The sequence below is a fragment of the Strongylocentrotus purpuratus genome, unplaced genomic scaffold (assembly GCF_000002235.5).
Source record: "Strongylocentrotus purpuratus isolate Spur 01 unplaced genomic scaffold, Spur_5.0 spur5_scaffold_18, whole genome shotgun sequence".
Classification (NCBI taxonomy): Eukaryota; Metazoa; Echinodermata; class Echinoidea; order Camarodonta; family Strongylocentrotidae; genus Strongylocentrotus; species Strongylocentrotus purpuratus.
Genome location: NW_022145603.1, coordinates 10,996,053 through 11,015,151, shown reverse-complemented (window position 1 = coordinate 11,015,151; position 19,099 = coordinate 10,996,053). Strand labels below are relative to the sequence as shown.

The 19,099-nt window shown below is 41.2% G+C and overlaps 1 protein-coding gene across 1 annotated transcript in view; it reads left to right on the top strand.

Annotated features, from left to right (window-relative positions):
• Nucleotides 1–10,593: 10,593 nt before the first annotated feature.
• The window catches only part of LOC579506 (nuclear pore complex protein Nup50), a 29,355-nt gene continuing 20,849 nt past the window's right edge, over nt 10,594–19,099 (top strand). Inside the window, exons 1-2 of the mRNA XM_030989197.1 lie at nt 10,594–10,699; nt 16,464–16,611. Coding sequence (XP_030845057.1) covers nt 16,540–16,611 — 72 coding nt within the window. The 5' untranslated portion in view covers nt 10,594–10,699; nt 16,464–16,539. The remainder of the gene's footprint in view (nt 10,700–16,463; nt 16,612–19,099) is intronic.

The following is a 19,099-nucleotide window of genomic DNA, read 5'->3' as shown; positions in this document are numbered from 1 at the left end:
GTAATAAGAGCTTCCATTTCATACATGATTGGTAATAAGAGCTTCCATTTCATTTTTTTTTTTTTTTTTTTAGGGGGGGGGGGTGTTTTTTTTTATCTTCTTCTTCTTCTTTTTAAAACAATAGACAAGTAATCTACATAAAAATTATCTTCCTTTCTCACTTTCCCTCTCCCCTCTCTTCCCTCTCCCGACACCCAACAGCTCGGCCATACAACCAGGACAACGAGATCGGCAGCGTGGACAATTACTTTGATATCGAGTACAGGCTCGCCGAGATATATCAATCGCTGGCTGAAACTTGTGCCAACCCAGCCGCGGGCGGCACCCGAGACGTCAAGCAGCTTTTCGACGTCGTCTGCCTGGTTTTGAACGAGGAAGGTTCGGGCGAAGGCGCGGTGGAATTAGGCTCTGGGGAGGGCTGTGGGGAGGGCTCGGGAGAATTTCCCGAGGAGCAGAGCCCCAAGTGGATCTACAACTTTGATTATATAAGTAAATATGATTTAGAATTAGGGTACGACATTAACCATATAGTTCTGCATGAACTCAATGAGGCCCTTACGCCCTTATGTTGAGAACCTTGAGGTAGCTCGTAGCTGGGGGGTGTTTCACAAAGATCTTAAGTTGAACTTATATTTCAGTTGGACTTGAAAATTATGGAAAGCTGTTAGCATCTTTGACAATATTTTGTAAAAGTTATTTCTAAAGGCATTATAAATGTTGATTTAAATCATTCATATTTTCTATTATCAAGGAGATTTCATGTTCTTGATGTGGAATTTATAAAAAGTCTAAAATACTTGAATTTTTGCTTCTGAAAATATCTAATTTTAAGGCTACACATGGCTCTCCATAATATTTAAGTCCAACTTAGAGTTAAATTCGACTTAGGATCTTTGTGAAACAACCCTGATGCAACAGAACCAGCTTTCCCTCAGAGGCTCAAACCATTATCTGGAGCTAAATCCCAGTTTCACTACAAAAGGAGCTAACTGATCCACAAAATCTAAAAATTTGATAAAAATCAGAAACAACTGGCAGATTTTTTTCTTATCATATATTATTGGGCCAGGGTGACACCTTTAACATAATAACAACATTTTGGTATAATTATGGCTAAAGGGAAAGTGAATAAAAAAGGTGATTTACTCAGAAGTACCCAAAGTGGATTTAGCTCCTTTTGGAATGAAACCGATTTGGATTTAGCTACTCTTGGAATGAAACATGATATTGTACCTAAAAAAACATACTTCCTGGTGAAATTTTAGTATGTGATATGCATTATGTCCCCATGTAGGAAATCATTATTTTAAGACAAAAAAACTCAAATTTGATGAAATATTGATTTACCTCCTTTTGGAATCAAGCTCTTCATTTTATGCGTGTGATTTGTGACCTAAGTTTTAACACATTTATTTAAAGCTAGCCGAATATTTCGTAAAATTTGCAAATAAGCGACTTTTTATAACAAGAGATGATTAAAAATAAAATCACCGTTAAAATATTAGCCTTCGTTGAATTGAAATATCCATAGCTTGTATTTGATAGAGCAAAACTTCTACCTCTTTTAAATCATAAAGATTTTTCCAAATCGATAAAAAAATACAAAATATGCACCTAATTGCACGATTACATACGGTATATCAAAAGTCTTGCGCAACTTTTAAAAGATTTTTTTTGAGAATCGGACCTACGGTTACAAGGTCACGTGACCTTTTGTCTTTGCATGTCAGCCCGAAAATCGCTCATTTTCGTGATGTGTGTACAAAACATATGGAAAAGTCATTTTTCCTAAAAACAGATCAAACATGGGTTATTGGGTCTTGTTTAAAGTTTAGGTGGTTGTTTTGGGTGTCAAAATAGTTGAATTGTAATAAGAAATGAAATAAAACAACAAAAACAATGAAATACATAAGTTAAAAAAACAATGAAATACATAGGAAATTATCAAAACAAGGGATAACATAAGGAATAAGCTGGCTCTTCCAAATTTTGTTGTTGTATTATTATTCAGAATGATCTAATGAATATATGTAGTGAAAGAGAATGCCTAATTATGAATAATATATGATTTATGGGTAAAAAATTTGAGTTTTATGACTTTATTTGCATAAATTACCATAAATATGCAAATTAGTGAATTTTTCAAAAAATTGAAATTATCATATTATTCTATACACTTCACTTAAAATGCGTGCAAAATTTCGCGGCGATCGGCCGCTTTGCGGCCGAGATCTTAAGGGGGCCATAATGCCCCCCCCCCCCCCCCGGCCATACTTAGACCTCAAATAGCCCGGCCATATTAGGGTTAAAAGGACGTCACATTGTCTTAAAAGGGCAGTCCACGTTCTCGTCGTGCAGAATCTAAAAGTCCCTATTGTATCTTGCCAGTAGTTCACCACACCATAATTTATTCATTTATCTTTTGTTTTATCTTACTTCCGGTGTAGTCAAACTAGTCGCACCTGACGGGCTTATCCAGCAAACCCTGAGTACGATCGTGAAGGGCGCCTGCCAAGCTGCTGAGGGTAACGGATTTGTGGCCAGTGACATTGAATCATTCTGTCGCCGCAATAGACGAAGGAGCGATGCGCGTGTTGGGGACGAAATTGGGAGCGGAGATGGTTTCAGCGGTAGTGGTGACGTCGACAATGATGCCGTCGACAAAAATGATCTCGATGGATTTTCAATATTTTGGGACTCTGACAACAACAACAACAACAACTGGCTTGATGATGATCCATTCTTTTTTGCAAACCTTGAGGAATATTAAATTCACAAAGGGGAAAAGTATTTTCACAAAGGGACAAAGAGGTAAAAAAAAACAAATACTGTGGGATGCTTATATACTTTTTAACACTATAATTAGCTGCCAAAGTTACAGGTTGGTAACAAAAAGGAGCTCAGTCAACTAGAGCTTGGTTTATTTTTTCAATTCCTAAGAATACATTATATTCGGAGGTGAGAATCATGTCCTAAACGAACAGAAATTTTATTTATGTTGTCAAGCTTCTGAGATTAGAGAGTTAAGAGATTGATAGTTCGTGAACTTAGGAGAGGGGGATTTCTCAACAATGTCGTAATTCCTGGACCGGCCTTTATAGACCCCAAGATAAAACAGCCGTGTTATGCCTTGCACCGCTGATTATGTGCAATCCAGGGGCCCGTTTCACAAAGCCTTTTTTCAATGACAAAAATCAGTGACAAATCTGTTGATAACAAATCAGAAGCAAGGATTTCCGTAGCTTATAACAAAAACTGTCATTTGTCACTGATGACATGTTTTGTGAAACGTCTCCCAGTTGTTTATTTACCTCGCAAGGTGTTGTAAACTCGTGTTTCTCTAATGGCAACTTCACAAATACATAACTTTCCTAAAAAAAATTATCGGATTTTACTCAAACTTTACCTGACATGTTCCTCTCACTTTTCTGTTTCTGTTAAAACCAACTTAAAACCAAGGAGGACTTCCCCTTTAAGTTCTAAGTTTTGAAATAATTGAAAGCCAAATTTCTTTATTCAATTTTTAGGGGGTGGGGTGGATCGAAATGCCCTTGGAACATCAGAATGTCGACCATCCGACGTTTTCTCCGGGTTTCATTTCATCAATGGGATAGGGTTAGGATTAGAGTTGTAACTGGATTTGGGGTTAGTATTGGGATTTGGGCTAAGGTCACGTTTTGTATTGTATTTTGGATTGTAGTACTTGTAGGCCTAACAAGTTGTAAAAAATCGTAAAGTAAAAATCGATTTGTAAGGACCAAGAACGGTCGGCCTATTTTGAATTAATTGTTCGTGATACAGGTTCCGATTTTTGTACTAAAAGCATAAACGATATAGGTTTTTGCTAGTTAGCCTAACGTTACAACTTTTATCATTTGAGAGAGTTTTAGATGTGTAAACGGTTTTGGTTTCTCTCTCTCTCTCTCTCTTTAGTTAGCTCTCTCTCTATCTATATATTTTATTTTTCTTTCTCGTTCATTCCCAGTTCTAAATCGTAAACCAAGTACAAACTCAATGTCAAGTACACTGCCTTAAGTGCTACCAGTATAAACTTTGTATTGGTTCAAGTTTAAAGTTCCAATTTAAAGTGATCTAGGAGATCGGTTAGTGTGGGCAATCGACCGTGGAGCAATAAAAAAATGTCGCCGGAAGTAGATTGTGTCATACATGTACATACCCGGCAAATAGACCATTTTCGTAATAGGGACTTTTATATTTGCGTGGACTGATACGTGTGACGTCCATTCAAGGCAGTGCATTAAAAGGACGTCGACCGTAGCAATCCACATTGTCTTCGTGCAAATCTAAAAGTCCCTAATGTCAAATCTAATGCATACGTCTTCGTGAAGGGCCTCGGTACGAATTATTTCCCTCATCTGTTACGAATAATTGTATTGCGAACTAAATACATTACTTGTTGCCAGGTAAGACAACAATATGGCTTGCCCTACCTAACCACACGTAATATATGCATTTTGCATTCTGACTATTGGAATGCAATAATTATTCATTGCAGGTGAATAATATATTTGTATTGAGGCCCTTTACAATGATTTATTCATTAATTTTGGTTACATTATGAAAATGTTCTATTAGAGAAGACACAGTACATTTGGATGTATATCAAATATACATGCAAATGACTGTACTGCGTCTTTTGATATTTGCCGGACAAAAGCAATAATTATAGCAAAGTGTATTTGTTTTAAGAACTTGTATAAAGTTTTTATTTTAATATTTGAAACTATTATTGCTTCTTCATTTCAACAAGGAAATAAGAAAAATGGATGAAGGCAAATGGAAATAAGTACGGTCTTTTTAAATACACTATGGGTTTCCATTTGTTAATAATGAACATGAATTTTCCCTTTATGTAAAGCAATATTATTTTCTCAAGGTAAAGCATATCTGCCTGAAAAGACTGAAAATCAACTTTTTATCAAAATTGTTGTTTGTCTGAATAAAGTATTTACCATAAAATATAACTGTGTTTACAAAAATTGTTTCCTGGTTGTACTCTAAAACAGATATCTGTTTAGAAAGTGGTAAAATCATTCCAAATTGTATTTACAATTATGCAGGAAAATAACATACCCGGTATGCAATAAATTCTGGTTATCCTTCTGGCAAAAATTACATTTAAATTCTTTGGATCTAAATTCAAATCATCTTCCCATTTTTTTTAATGGGATGTCTTTTTCCAAACTCAAGGATATTTTGTTCACACATACCAAACAATAACATGTAGTATAGGTTTCTTTTGGGATAAAATGTACTACGTTTGTTATCTTCAAAGCTAGGACTATCAATCTCTTTGGATAAAAACTTTCTTCCAAGTTGACCTGATTGACTAAACAATAGCACTATCATTCATGTACTGAGTTAAATTCAGTTGAAAACCAGGTTGAATTTCTGAAGCAAAAATTGTAGCTGTACCATCTTCTTTTAAAATATCGTGTATGTATTTACTTCCTGAATCATACCATTTTCTATAAAATATAATTCTACCGTCTACTTTGATGGCAGAGTTACTCCATACAAGTTGTGACAAAATATCCTTGAATTTAACAGGACTTGTAGTACTTGTAATAAGTTGTAAAGAAACCGTAAGGTAAAATTCGATTTGTAAGCAATAAGAACGGTCGGCCTATTTTGAATTAATAATTCGTGATAAAGGTTCCGATTTTGGTACGAAAGCATAAACGATGGTGTATAGGTTTTTGCTAGTTAGCCTAACGTTCCAACTTTTATCATTTGAGAGAGTTTTAAATGCGTTAGCGTTTTGGTCTCTCTCTCTCTCTCTCTCTCTCTCTCTCTCTCTCTCTCTCTCTCTAGTTTAGCTCTCTCTCAATCTCAATCTCTCTCTATCTATATATTATATTTATCTCCCCCTCTCTCTCTCTCCTTCACTTTTCTCTCTCTTTCATTCTCAGTTCTAGATCGTAAATTGATCAAGTACTAGCTCATTGTCAAGTACACGCCTTAAGTGCTACCAGTAAAACTTCAAAACCATATTTTTCAGTCAATAAAGTCACTTATCACGCGAAGGTCATTGATGCACCTACAAAAAAAAAGCTTTGAGAATAGTAAAAGGTTATCTTCAGCAAAGATAAAAAATTAGTCCTTCATCGAAGATAAAGTCGATAGAACACACTACGATTCTGTTTTTTGTTGTCATCATTGTCATTAGAAATAGTAGTAGCAGTATCAGTGGCGTAATGAGCAAAAACATTTTTTTTTTTTTTTGGGGGGGGGGGGGGGGGGCTGACAAAAAAACCGCATCACCCAACTCTTACATGCAGGCCCCACTGATCGTTTTTCAAATTGTGGTCTAGGGGCAAAGCCCCGGCGGGGGTCAAGGGGCGAAACCCCCGAAGCTCAAAGGGTATGGGCATCAGTGGCGGATACAGGAATTTCTTACCGGAGGGAGGGCACAAAATGGCATGGGGTGAAATATATGTAAAACGATGAAGCGACGGAGCGAGGCTTTAGCGGCGAGGGAGTGGAGCGACCAAGCGGGGGTGGGTTTGGGATTTTAGAACCATATTAGACGCATTTTCAGGCACTTCCTGGAGTAATATGACGTACAATTACTTTCTCCTATACCCCCTCCAAGAGTGAGGATCTTTTGCAATTTCAGAACCACATTTGGCGCATTAATGTCCACCGGCACTTCCTGGAAAAAATGGAGGCCTTCTAATTGGTTAGAACTTAGAGAAAAGTGATCTGTCACGTCGTGAGACGTTGTATATGCTTCGTTGCTGCACAAAGACGGTGGTCCGGTACTTCACCAGCAGTACTTGCAAAACTTATCTCGAGTGTATGAACTGTGTTGTTATCATGGGCGTCGCTAGACCCTTTTCAGTGGGGGAGGGGGTGTTAGAGACCACCAATTAACGACAAAACTAGCCAGCAATGACCGACAAAAATATTAATGCCAATGTCTACAAATTTAACCCTATAAACCCGGGCCAGCAACTAAGTTATTTTCAGTTTTCCCCCCTCCCGCGGAAGCTTTGACACTTCATTAAATTATTAGAAAAAAAGACGATCCGTTGTACCGTTCTTGACTCTTAATTCTTGTTTCGCCCCTCCCACACGAAGCGCGGAAGCTTTAAAACTTAATTAAATATGAGATAAAGAAGACGATCCACTGTACCGTTCTCGACTCTTAATTCTTGTTTCGCCCCTCCCGCGCAAAGCGCAGAAGCTATGACGTTTCTTTTAATTATTAGAGAAAGAAGGCGATTCATTGTTTCAATGATTATATTATTACTCTTGATCCTTGTCTGAATTCATTTTTCGCCCATCCCGCGCAAAGCGCGGAAGCTTTCACGATTCATTAAATCATTTGAGAAGGAAGACGATTCGTTGTATCGTGTCCTTGTCTGAATTCAGTTTCCCCCTCTCATAGCGCGGAAGCTTCAGTTACTACTACTATACTACTACTACTACTACTACTACTACTACTACTACCAGGCGCGTAGCCAGGGGGCGGTGGGGGCGGTCGCCCCCCCCCCCCCCCCCAAAAAAAAAAAAACAAAACAAAAAAAAAACGCCGGCCAAAAAAAAAAAGAGAGAGAAAGAGAAGAAAAAAAAGAAAGAGGACGTAGGAAGAAAAAGGGAAAAGGAGTCGAGAACGGTACAATGAATCGTCAAAGCTTCCGCGCTTCGCGCGGGAAGGGGGAAACTGAGTTCAAATTAAGAAATATGAGTCGGGAAAGGTACAACGAATCGTTTTCTTTCTCTAATAATTTAATGAAACGTCAAAGCTTCGCGCGAGAGGGGGGGGGGGGAACAGAATTCAGACAAGGATTAAGAGTCGAGAAAGGTACAACGAATCGTCTTTTTTCTCTAATAATTTAATGAAAGTCAAAGCTTCGTGTGAGAGAGGGGAGGGACTGAATACAGATAAGGATTAAGAGTCGAGAGAGGTACAACGAATCGTCTTCTTTCTCTAATAATTTAATGAAATGTCAAAGCTTCGCGCGAGATAGGGGAGGGACTGAATTCAGACAAGGATTATGAGTCGAGAAAGGTACAACGAATCGTCTTCTTTCAAAGCTTCCGCGCTTCGCGCGGGAGGGGAAAACTCCCCCCTCCCTGCACCCACCCCCCTAGGGAGCGCGCTTCGCGCGCTCTTTAAGTGATTCGCGTGCTCACTACCGCCCCCCTAAAATGAAATCCTGGCTTCGCGCTTGACTACTACTACTACTTTTACTACTATTACTACTACTACTACTACTACTTTTGTTTCTGCTGCTCCTGCTGATATATAGGGGAAAATGGGGCATAATGGAACACTTAATTTCAAACTTGCAATATGACGTCATCAACGACACAAAAACAGTAAAAATAACAGTTTCAGATAGATGTTGTATGCACTTTATTATGTCAACGAAAAACCGACAAAAACCACGGTAAAATTGCAGAGAAACTCGAAACGAATTTTACAAAAGAAAAATCCAACTTGCCCCACCCCTGAGGCATAATGGCACTCCCCCCTGGGGCAAAATGGATCTACGGATCCATATTGCCCCACTACAGAACTCTAACGTTCTATATTGAGTAATGTACCTCAAGTAACTTTAAGAATACTTGGTGGGCAGAGCTGCATAATGAAAGCCTATAGTAGTTTCAAACATTTATGGGGCAAAACTGGAAAGGTAATCGTAATAAAGCCTGGTTTAAAAGTAGAAAATGTAGACTTGTAAAATGTGCACTACACTCTAAATTTCTTAGACTGTAATCTGGGTCACATTTTCGTTCTGATACAACCACTATAGGCACATAAACCAACTGCTACTTTGAATTCAGCTAACTTATACTGGCTGGGAAACTAGAACAACTATCGATTGTTTTATGAACCAACTGTACTTTTAGAATGGAACATGAAACATTGGTAAACAGGCCCCTATAAAAAGGGCGAAAACAAGATATGTTATTTTCAATTGGGGCAAAACAGAACCCTGTTCCATTTTGCCCCGTACCTATATGGTCCATTTTGCCCCAATGACATATTTTTTAATAAAAGTTTGCGTAGAAAATCCTTGAAGCATAGTTGGCATGCAAACAGGCGAGTCTAACGTTGATATCTTTATGATTAATATATACAAATATTTGATTAGAATCGATACCAAAATTACCAAATTTCAGCCATATGAACATCCCCTTACCTTAGATCATGAGGCTGTAATTTTTTGGATGGGACCTTACTCCGATGTGCCTCGATGTAACCGGATGAAAATTCAGTGCTGAAGTTAGTTTGGCATCTTCTCTTCTTCAAAGAATTTGCACAGAGGGCGACCTTTTTTAACATATGCTAATTTCAAAGTTCCATTTTGCCGCCCGGGTCCGTTATGCCCCACTTTCCTCTACTATCATTACTACTAGTACTACTGCTGATGACGGTTTTATACAAGTATTATGTATAATTATGTAAGCCAGACAAAGAGATGTTTATATAGATATTAAATTATGATTAAAATATGCAAACTTCCTAAACACAATTGCACCTAGTTTGCCGTCGTTGCAATGCAATTCTGGATTTTCAGAAATTAGTAGAAATATGGCCTCGATCGATTTAAGCGATTGGTTATAGGTCCTTAGCAGTAATTTCCAGTAGGCCTGTCTCCACACGGAATAGGGTAGTGAGCACATTTTTGTTTTGCCCTCGAAAATTTGAAAAATCGCACCCCCTCCCCCCTTGAGCGCCAGGGGGGGGGGGGGGGCATCTCCATAAAAAGGTAAAATTAACGTGTTTTTTTTCCCGGGGGTCCCCCCCCCCCCCCCCCCCCCCCCCCCCCCCCCCCCCCCCCCCCCCCCCTGGATCCACCACTGCGCCCATCCCAGAAGACGATTCGTTGTACCGTTCTCTACTTTTAATCCTTGTCTGAATTGAGTTTCCCCACTGGGTACATGTATTAGTATTATTACTATTATAATCATTATTATTATCATTACTGTCATTATTGTTATTATGATTATTATTATAGTTATTATTAGTATTCAATAAAATAAAAGACGGCCATAAAAGGAAAGTGAATGAGAGTAGAATGGAGGATTTGTTTCTGTTAACTCATTATTGCACAAAAGCTGGTATGAGAATTAAAATTGGAACTACAGTCAAAGAGAGAGAGAGAGGTATGAGATAGAAAGAATGAAAGACTTGAGAGAGAGAAAGGCGGAGAGAAAATCGATATTGGAGTCTATTTCATCTATCTCTAGCTGTGTGATTTGGTTTTATAAATAAAAAATCGTATAGGCCTACAATACTAAGAAAACAAAAGGAAAACATTTTTTAAAGAGAGCAATGAATGAAAGGGTACAAATTGATTAAAGGATTGTCAGCATCAACTTATTGAAAAGTCTGCCCCCCCCCCCCCCCCCCCCCCCCCCCCCCCCCCCCCCCCCCCCCCCCCCCCCCCCCCCCCCCCCCCCCCCCCCCCCCCCCCCCCCCCTCTTCCCACTCTGGAAAAATCATGATAATATAAAAATCATGTTGATAATGATAACAACTACGTGTATGATTATGATGGAGAAAATAAACCTGTCTTTTTGTAAATCAGCTATGCCGCCCTCTCTTGTTTCATCGCAGTTTTCAAAATGGCGCGCTACAGGAACGAATGAATGAGATCAACATCCGATTACGACGCACGTGAGAATAACGCTACACTACAAAATACAGATTGAATTGAAGGTTTGAAAATTTAGCTTTGATCGTAGTGTAATTGTTAGATCTGTGTTTATTTTCGTTAATTTTTTCATTAATTATCAATCAAGAATGTAATGCCGTTTCTGAACGAAAGCGCTAGCGGAAGGCCTTCCCTGCTCGAGCCTGGACTTGCAGCCTTACTGCGGCGTCCCTATCACTTCGTCTCGCTCGCACAGCCTGGGCCAGGCGCGGGCCGGGCTCGGGTCAGCAGCTCAGGGGTTTGTGTATCATATTATTTTTAGTGGGATTCACACAGTAAAAACAAATTAATTAGAGCCTAGATCTAGTGAGATTTAGATTAAATATCAATTTTTCAATCATGATCTGAATCTCACTCTTTAGATCTAGAGTAGAGGCAGGCGCATACACAGGGGGGGGGGGGGGGGGGGGGTTAAACCCCCCCCCCCCTTTGGTAATTTTTTGTGTGTAAACCCCCTCTCTAAAATCCCCCCTTTTGGATTTTTTTTTTTTTTTTTTTTTATTAAAAAAAGTTAGCTCCTGATAGTCTACTGATTGCGATCAAATTCAGAATCTTGCTAAACTAAAAAGTAAAATTTCTCAAACTTTAAAATCAAACTTTAATTTAATATTTTTGATAGACCTAGACTAGTAGACCCTAGTCATTATTTGGCTGAGTGTTTTGAGTGTGAGCGAATAAGTGAGACCTTGATGAATGGTGGCAAAAACTGTGAGATTTGAATCGCGATCCAAATCTCACTGTAACTGTATTTGTGTGTGTGTGAAATTGTAAATGAGTCTATTTTCCCCCAAGACCCAAGGCCAACTTCATTGATTGTTTGTAATCTTTTAGTTCTTGCTCATGCTGTTCGATCGTTCTCTCTCTTGAATGTTCTTGGTCTGGGTAGGCCTAGACCTAGATCATGTTTCGCTCAATTTGCTGTAAGTAAGTAATGTAATACTGGACTGTTTTCTTCCTTCATACCGGTAAAAAGTTTAAACACCAAAATCTGCCCGACAGGGCAAGTGGGTTTTCAATTTACTTGCCCAAACAATATTTCCACTTGCCCAAAACTTTAAAGCGAAAAAGGACTCTGATCTTGAGACCGCAGTAATAAATTGAAAACGAGACAAAAACATTCATCTGATTTATATGAGCAGCGAGTTTTAAATAATATGTTCACAATCATTAACAGTCATTATGAATAAATATCAAACATTTGACTTTTTGTACTTACTAGAAAATCCCTGTTGTTTATTCCATTCCGATTCGCACGTGTTCATTTCCCTAGAATAATGACGTCATATTTGGCGTGATTCAACCAATCGGCAATCAGAGAATAGCAAAGGCCTGTCGGTGCGGCCTGCAGAGCTAGAGAGAGAGAGCGCGAATAAGCTCGCAGCTGGTACGATCGCGCTAGCTGTCTCTAGCTAGCTCACGGCCGGCCGTGCGTGGAGGCGGAGCGGCATTCATGGCTTGAAGTGTCACTGTTGCATGCGCGCTGAGCTAGCTGAGCTGGCTAGCTGTCTGTGAAGTTTTTTCGAAATCGGAACGATCGCTTTTTTGCTTCTGGATTTTGACGACGGGTAAGAAGTTGACGGGTGAATGGTAGAGTTCTTGGACACTAGGAAATTACTGTAAAAGTATCACTTGCCCGAATCGGGCAAGTGATAATTTGATTTACTTGCCCGACGGCTCAATTTGGTTGCCCCGGGACGTCGGGCAAGCGGGTTTGTCGCGCCCTGTTGTGCAAATCTAAAAGTCCCCAATACAAAAGTTAAAGAACGTAATCGCACGATGCGTAAACGATGAACAATGCAATGCATGTAAAACACAATGGACCAGTACTCACACATGCTAGAACAACAACATGACACAGCACATGGCGAACCGAAAAATTAGCCTGGGAAGGTCCCGATTTGTTTGTGGAATTCAAAACAGCTTTGCGTTTATCATCTCTCAGAAACGTGATTCTGGCCCTATGTCACATTCAAAATAAGGCTGCGACGGGTAGTCGAATGCTCGAGTACCCGCACGGTTAACAACTGCTCTGGTACGATTTCTTGTACCCGAATATTCGGCCGCAAAAAAAAAAAAAATAAATAAAATTTAAAAAATGAAGAAAAAAAATGTCCAGGCCCACGCTTACCCGTGCCAGGGAGAGCGGCAGCCGCTGGCATGGTACCATCGGTAAAAATGTTTCCCAACTCAAGCGCTGTCAAACTCACCTTTCAGAAACTGGGACCAAATGTCCAGATTTCTGTTTGGACTTGGAGGAAAATGAATTATTTTGCCATCTTTGGTTTTTAAAACAGCATTGTTTACTGTAATTATTCTTATTAAATCGGCGCCTTCAACTGCAACTCAAAGTAAAGTTGCATGCAGTTTCGGCGAGGGATCTGGGAAACTGCCGAGTGGTATGGTAGTGGCAAAAAAATCCAAAAAATCCAAAAAATCCAAAAAATCCAAAAATTCAAAAAAAATCCAAAAAATTCAAAAGAATTCAAAAAAATTATAAAAAAACATGGCGTCCGAATATTCGAGTATTTGCTTGTGAGCCTGGGAGTGTACTCGGGTACTTCATTACACTGTTGTGCACAGCCTTAATTCAAAACACACTTTTTTCGGCGTTTCAATATACCTATACTAGCAGGACCCACGGAAATCCGCGGAATTCTAGAGGGGGCGGGGGGTGTATAGAGAGTGGCTAAATTTAAACCACCAAGAACTTTATTTGCCATTCAGGCCATTAAAAAAATATACATGTTTAGCGTCCCCGCCCGCTTCCTTTTTGGGGGCCGCCTTTTATTTACTTTTTTTTTTGAAAATTTTTTGAATTTTTTTGTTTTTTGTTTTGAAAGAAAATAAAACAGCGTCCTGGCCGCTTCCTTTTTGGGGGCCGCCTCCTATTTTTTTTTTGAATTTTTTTTGAATTTTTTTTTATTTTTTGAAAGAAAAAAAAACATGAAAAGCACTGCTAAAATGTATTTCTGATTTTAAAAAAGAAAAAAAAAAAATTGTCGGCCGCCATCTTGAAAAATAGCCCGAATGTCAGGGAAAATGTACGGAGTGGCCATTTTGAAAGAAAAAAAAAAAAAGAAGGGCCTCCTCCCCATTTAAAAAAAAACAACAGGACGCTAAACATGTTTTTTTTTTAATTTGGCCTTATATAAAAATTAAAAAAACGATCCAACTGTACCGGTAGTTATTCTTTAAGCCACTGGAACTTCGTTGAGTTCCGTAGTGTGGCGTACCAACTACGCAGAAATTAGGCTGCGTATTAATGGGAAAATAGTCCCTGCGTAGATTATGCGTAGGCTGGTGTACAGGTTTGCTTATGGTTGCTTACTGTGTGGAAAGCTTTTACTGCTTTGTCCATCTGGCGTAGGGTAGCATACTGTTGCATAGGCATGTAGCGTAGTGTTGCGTAAAAAGGCGTACTTTCTGCGTCAAGTTTCTACGCCGAAAGTACGCGAAAAAATTAAACATGTTGAATTGTTTTCGTTCATCTTGCGTACCCCTTTCCGTCCCTCAGCATATAGTAACGTAGGCCAGCGTAGTTGGTACGCAACACTACGCAACTCTACGTAATGACCCCATGCCAATTAGTGACCCGCAAGTGTCACAAATAAAGTATTAAAAATATGCTCATCCGACCCTAATTAAACGCCTAAAACCCCCGAGCTTTCGGGGGTTTATGGCCCCTTCAAACCCGTGGACCCCACGCCTATATTACATATAAACTCAACTCGCTGCGATCTGATCTGTCCCCCCCCCCCCCCCCAACTTTGAAGAACGTAACCCCGAGCTTTTGGGGGTTTATGGCCCCTTGAAACCCGTGGACCCCACGCCTATATTATATATACACTCTAGAGGGGGGCGCAGGCAAAAAAATTAAGTTTTTCATTTCGTGGGCTACTTTTTCAACTTTCGGGGGCTCTTTTTTCTGGGGCTACTTTTTCATTAATTCATAAAAGGATAGGCCTACAATTGTTAAGATTTGTTTAGTAGGCTAAGGTTTCAGGCTTCCTACTTCATAATTGCCTATTTAAAAAAAAAAAAAACATTTTCTAGTTCAATAACTAAGTTTTCATGCATTGATTTCATGCAAGAACTGTTACATAATAGACCCTAGATTGTGATTATTTCTGACCATGAATTTCGATAATCATTTTTCAAAGTAAAATTTTTTCAATAAAATCAGACAGTCATTTAAAAACGTAGACATTAGTAATACTTTTACTAATTCTAAGCTCAGGTTTCGTAAATCTATTCACGAAACTATATTGAAATCGCGGCAATAATCATGCAAACCAACAGATAACAATTTCAAAGTGTCAAATCTCTTCGACTCGAGCTCAGCTCAGCAGAACTCACACACACTACAGCGTAACTCCAGGAAGCTCGAACACCGGCGCCGCAGGCGTCGGCCGCCTGCGGAGCGGGGTGCCAGTGTTGGAGCTTCCCGGAGTTACTAACACTGTGTGTACTTGACTGAAGGCAGCTTGCGACTGAACTGTCAGTCCAATGGTTTTCTTGTGAATACTTTCCTTAAGAAAATGATAATCAAAATTCAGTATACATGGCCGTAGTAATCACAAAATAAGCTTTGATTTCATACCTCCGTTCACGAAAACTATATAAAAATCGCGGCAATCATAATGGAAATAGGTCTCTAAGTTTGGACGTCGACGGGAATTAGCCCGATATCTCTCTGGCTTGTGCAGCTCGTACAAAGCACACCCTATAGCAAGAGGGCTTACTCGGGGGGTAATCCCGCCCTTTGCATAGAGCATTTCATACGCAACATAATGTGAGTTGCTCGTCGTCTGTCGTGTCTCTCTTTGATACGGATGTAATGTTGAATATCCATGAGGTATCTCTGTCGTCACGCATATCCTGCATTATGCATGTCGCGTCTGTTTTCGCCCTGGACGTCGACATGGAGGAGGACCTCGGGCGGAGTATAGCCAATTCCACAGAGTAGACTCTCCCGCGGACGATGGCACCGGGCACGGGTATCCCGAGGGGAGGGTTCAGGAGGAATAGCTGCACCAACTTGGGTCGGCGATCTCATTAAAAAACAATAGAATACAAAGGCTCGCGGAGACGTCGCGCCCCCCGCGGAGCCTTAGCGTATTATTATTATAGATCTAAAGACATTTGAAAAAGGCTTTGGGTTTATCACCTTAAAAATTTGCCTGAAAGATGTTTCAAACTGCTGATTCTAGGCCAAAAATTGGACTATAAACACACCCTAAGTTACAGCAAAACATTGTCTACCCAGCCCCAGGACTGACCATGCCAAGTTCATCCAAGAAAGAATAGGGACTTTTAGATTTACACGACGAGAACGCAGACTGCCCTTTTATGGCAATGTGACGTCACTGCCAGTGCCTTAAAAGGATGTCACATTGCCTTAAAAGGGCAGTCCACGTTCTCCGTTGTGCAAATCTAAAAGTCCCTAGTAGCAAACATGTCAAGGCGAAGAGCAGCCTCTGTGGAACTTAAACATGATAACTTGGACAAATCAGTTTCATCGATTATTAACTTAAAGCCCCACTGTCCTACTTGTAGCTACTTGCTCCCTCTATGTAGAAAACTTCCCCAAGCGGTGCCTGTTGGTCCCCCATGATCCTCTTTTTCTTATGTTAGTTGAGAGCTGAGTTAATGAGATAGCCACCTGACCTTGCTGTGTGGTCTAATCCCTTCTGGCCCAGTAGTATTGACGGTCTTTAAGTGTTAATGTTCCTTTTCTTTTGATGTTTTTTGTCTTTGACGGACGGACAGGTCTAGAGTCGACTGACTTACAGGGAATACAGCACATCTATCAGCACCAAGTACACCCGCAAGGGCAACAGCAAAGATGTCAAAGCGAAGAGCAGGAATGGAGCTTACCCATGACAATTGGGACCAAGAGGAGGAGGAGGCCGAGGAAGTGAGTGTTTTATTTTTTAGGGGGTGGGCTTGTAGTTCCGCTTGTTTACATGTACATGTAAGTGAGGTGCAGGAGAAATGAAGAAGAAGGAGGAGGAGGAGGAGGAGGAGGAGGAGGAGGAGGAGGAGGAGGAGGAGAGGGTAGGAGGAGGAGGGGGAGGGGAGGAGGAGAGGGGGGCGGGGAATAGAAAGCTGTAACTCTCACTTGTAAGGAGGGGGTATCGTCATGCAGAGTTCACACAGACTAGTACATTATACGGAGGAGGAAGAGAGAGAGAGAGAGGGGGGGGGGGGCGGGGCGGGGCGGGAATAGAAAGCCGTAACCATGACTTGTAAGGAGGGGGTTTGTCATGCAGAGTTCACACAGACTAGTACATTATCCAGAGGAGGAGGAGGAGGAGGAGCAGGAAGAGAGAGAGAGAGAGAGAGAGAGAGGGGGGGGGGAATAGAAAGCCGTAACCATGATTTGTAAGGAGGGGGTATTGTCATGCAGAGTTCACACAGACTAGACATTATACGGAGGAGGAGGAGAAGAGAGAGAGAGAGAGAGAGGGGGGTGGAATAGAAAGCTGTAACCATGACTTGTAAGGAGGGGGTATTGTCATGCAGAGTTCACACAGACTAGTACATTATACGCAGGAGGAGGAGAAGAGAGAGAGAGAGAGAGAGAGAGAGAGAGAGAGAGAGAGAGAGGAGGGGGAATAGAAAGCTGTAACTCTCACTTGTAAGGAGGGGGTATTGTCATGCAGAGTTCACACAGACTAGTACATTATACGGAGGAGGAGGAGGAAGAGAGAGAGAGAGAGAGGAGGGGGGGAATAGAAAGCTGTAACTCTCACTTGTAAGGAGGGGGTATTGTCATGCAGAGTTCACACAGACTAGACATTATACGCAGGAGGAGGAGGAAGAGGGAGAGAGAGAGAGGAGGGGGGGAATAGAAAGCTGTAACTCTCACTTGTAAGGAGGGGGTATTGTCATGCAGAGTTCACACAGACTAGTACATTATACGGAGGAGGAGGAGGAAGAGAGAGAGAGAGAGAGAGGGGGGGGGGGAATAGAAAGCTGTAACTCTCACTTGTAAGGAGGGGGTATTGTCATGCAGAGTTCACACAGACTAGTACATTATACGGAGGAGGAGGAGGAGGAGGAAGAGAGAGAGAGAGGGGGGGGGGGGGGGGAATAGAAAGCTGTAACTCTCACTTGTAAGGAGGGGGTATTGTCATGCAGAGTTCACACAGACTAGTACATTATACGCAGGAGGAGGAGGAAGAGAGAGAGAGAGAGAGAGGGGGGGAATAGAAAGCTGTAACTCTCACTTGTAAGGAGGGGGTATTGTCATGCAGAGTTCACACAGACTAGTACATAATACGCAGGAGGAGGAGGAAGAGAGAGAGAGAGAGAGAGAGGAGGGGGAATAGAAAGCTGTAACTCTCACTTGTAAGGAGGGGGTATTGTCATGCAGAGTTCACACAGACTAGTACATTATACGCAGGAGGAGGAGGAAGAGAGAGAGAGAGAGAGAGAGGAGGGGGAATAGAAAGCTGTAACTCTCACTTGTAAGGAGGGGGTATTGTCATGCAGAGTTCACACAGACTAGTACATTATACGGAGGAGGAGGAGAAGAGAGAGAGAGAGAGAGAGGAGGGGGGGAATAGAAAGCTGTAACTCTCACTTGTAAGGAGGGGGTATTGTCATGCAGAGTTCACACAGACTAGTACATTATACGCAGGAGGAGGAGGAAGAGAGAGAGAGGGAGAGGAGGGGGGGAATAGAAAGCTGTAACTCTCACTTGTAAGGAGGGGGTATTGTCATGCAGAGTTCACACAGACTAGTACATTATACGGAGGAGGAGGAGGAAGAGAGAGAGAGAGAGAGAGGAGGGGGGGAATAGAAAGCTGTAACTCTCACTTGTAAGGAGGGGGTATTGTCATGCAGAGTTCACACAGACTAGTACATTATACGCAGGAGGAGGAGGAAGAGAGAGAGAGAGAGAGGGGGGGGGGGGGGAATAGAAAGCTGTAACTCTCACTTGTAAGGAGGGGGTATTGTCATGCAGAGTTCACACAGACTAGTACATTATACGGAGGAGGAGGAGGAAGAGAGAGAGAGAGAGAGAGGAGGGGGGGAATAGAAAGCTGTAAACTCTCACTTGTAAGGAGGGGGTATTGTCATGCAGAGTTCACACAGACTAGTACATTATACGCAGGAGGAGGAGGAAGAGAGAGAGAGAGAGAGAGGGGGGGGGGGGAATAGAAAGCTGTAACTCTCACTTGTAAGGAGGGGGTATTGTCATGCAGAGTTCACACAGACTAGTACATTATACGGAGGAGGAGGAGGAAGAGAGAGAGAGAGAGAGAGGGGGGGGGGGAATAGAAAGCTGTAACTCTCACTTGTAAGGAGGGGGTATTGTCATGCAGAGTTCACACAGACTAGTACATTATACGGAGGAGGAGGAGGAGGAGGAAGAGAGAGAGAGAGAGGGGGGGGGG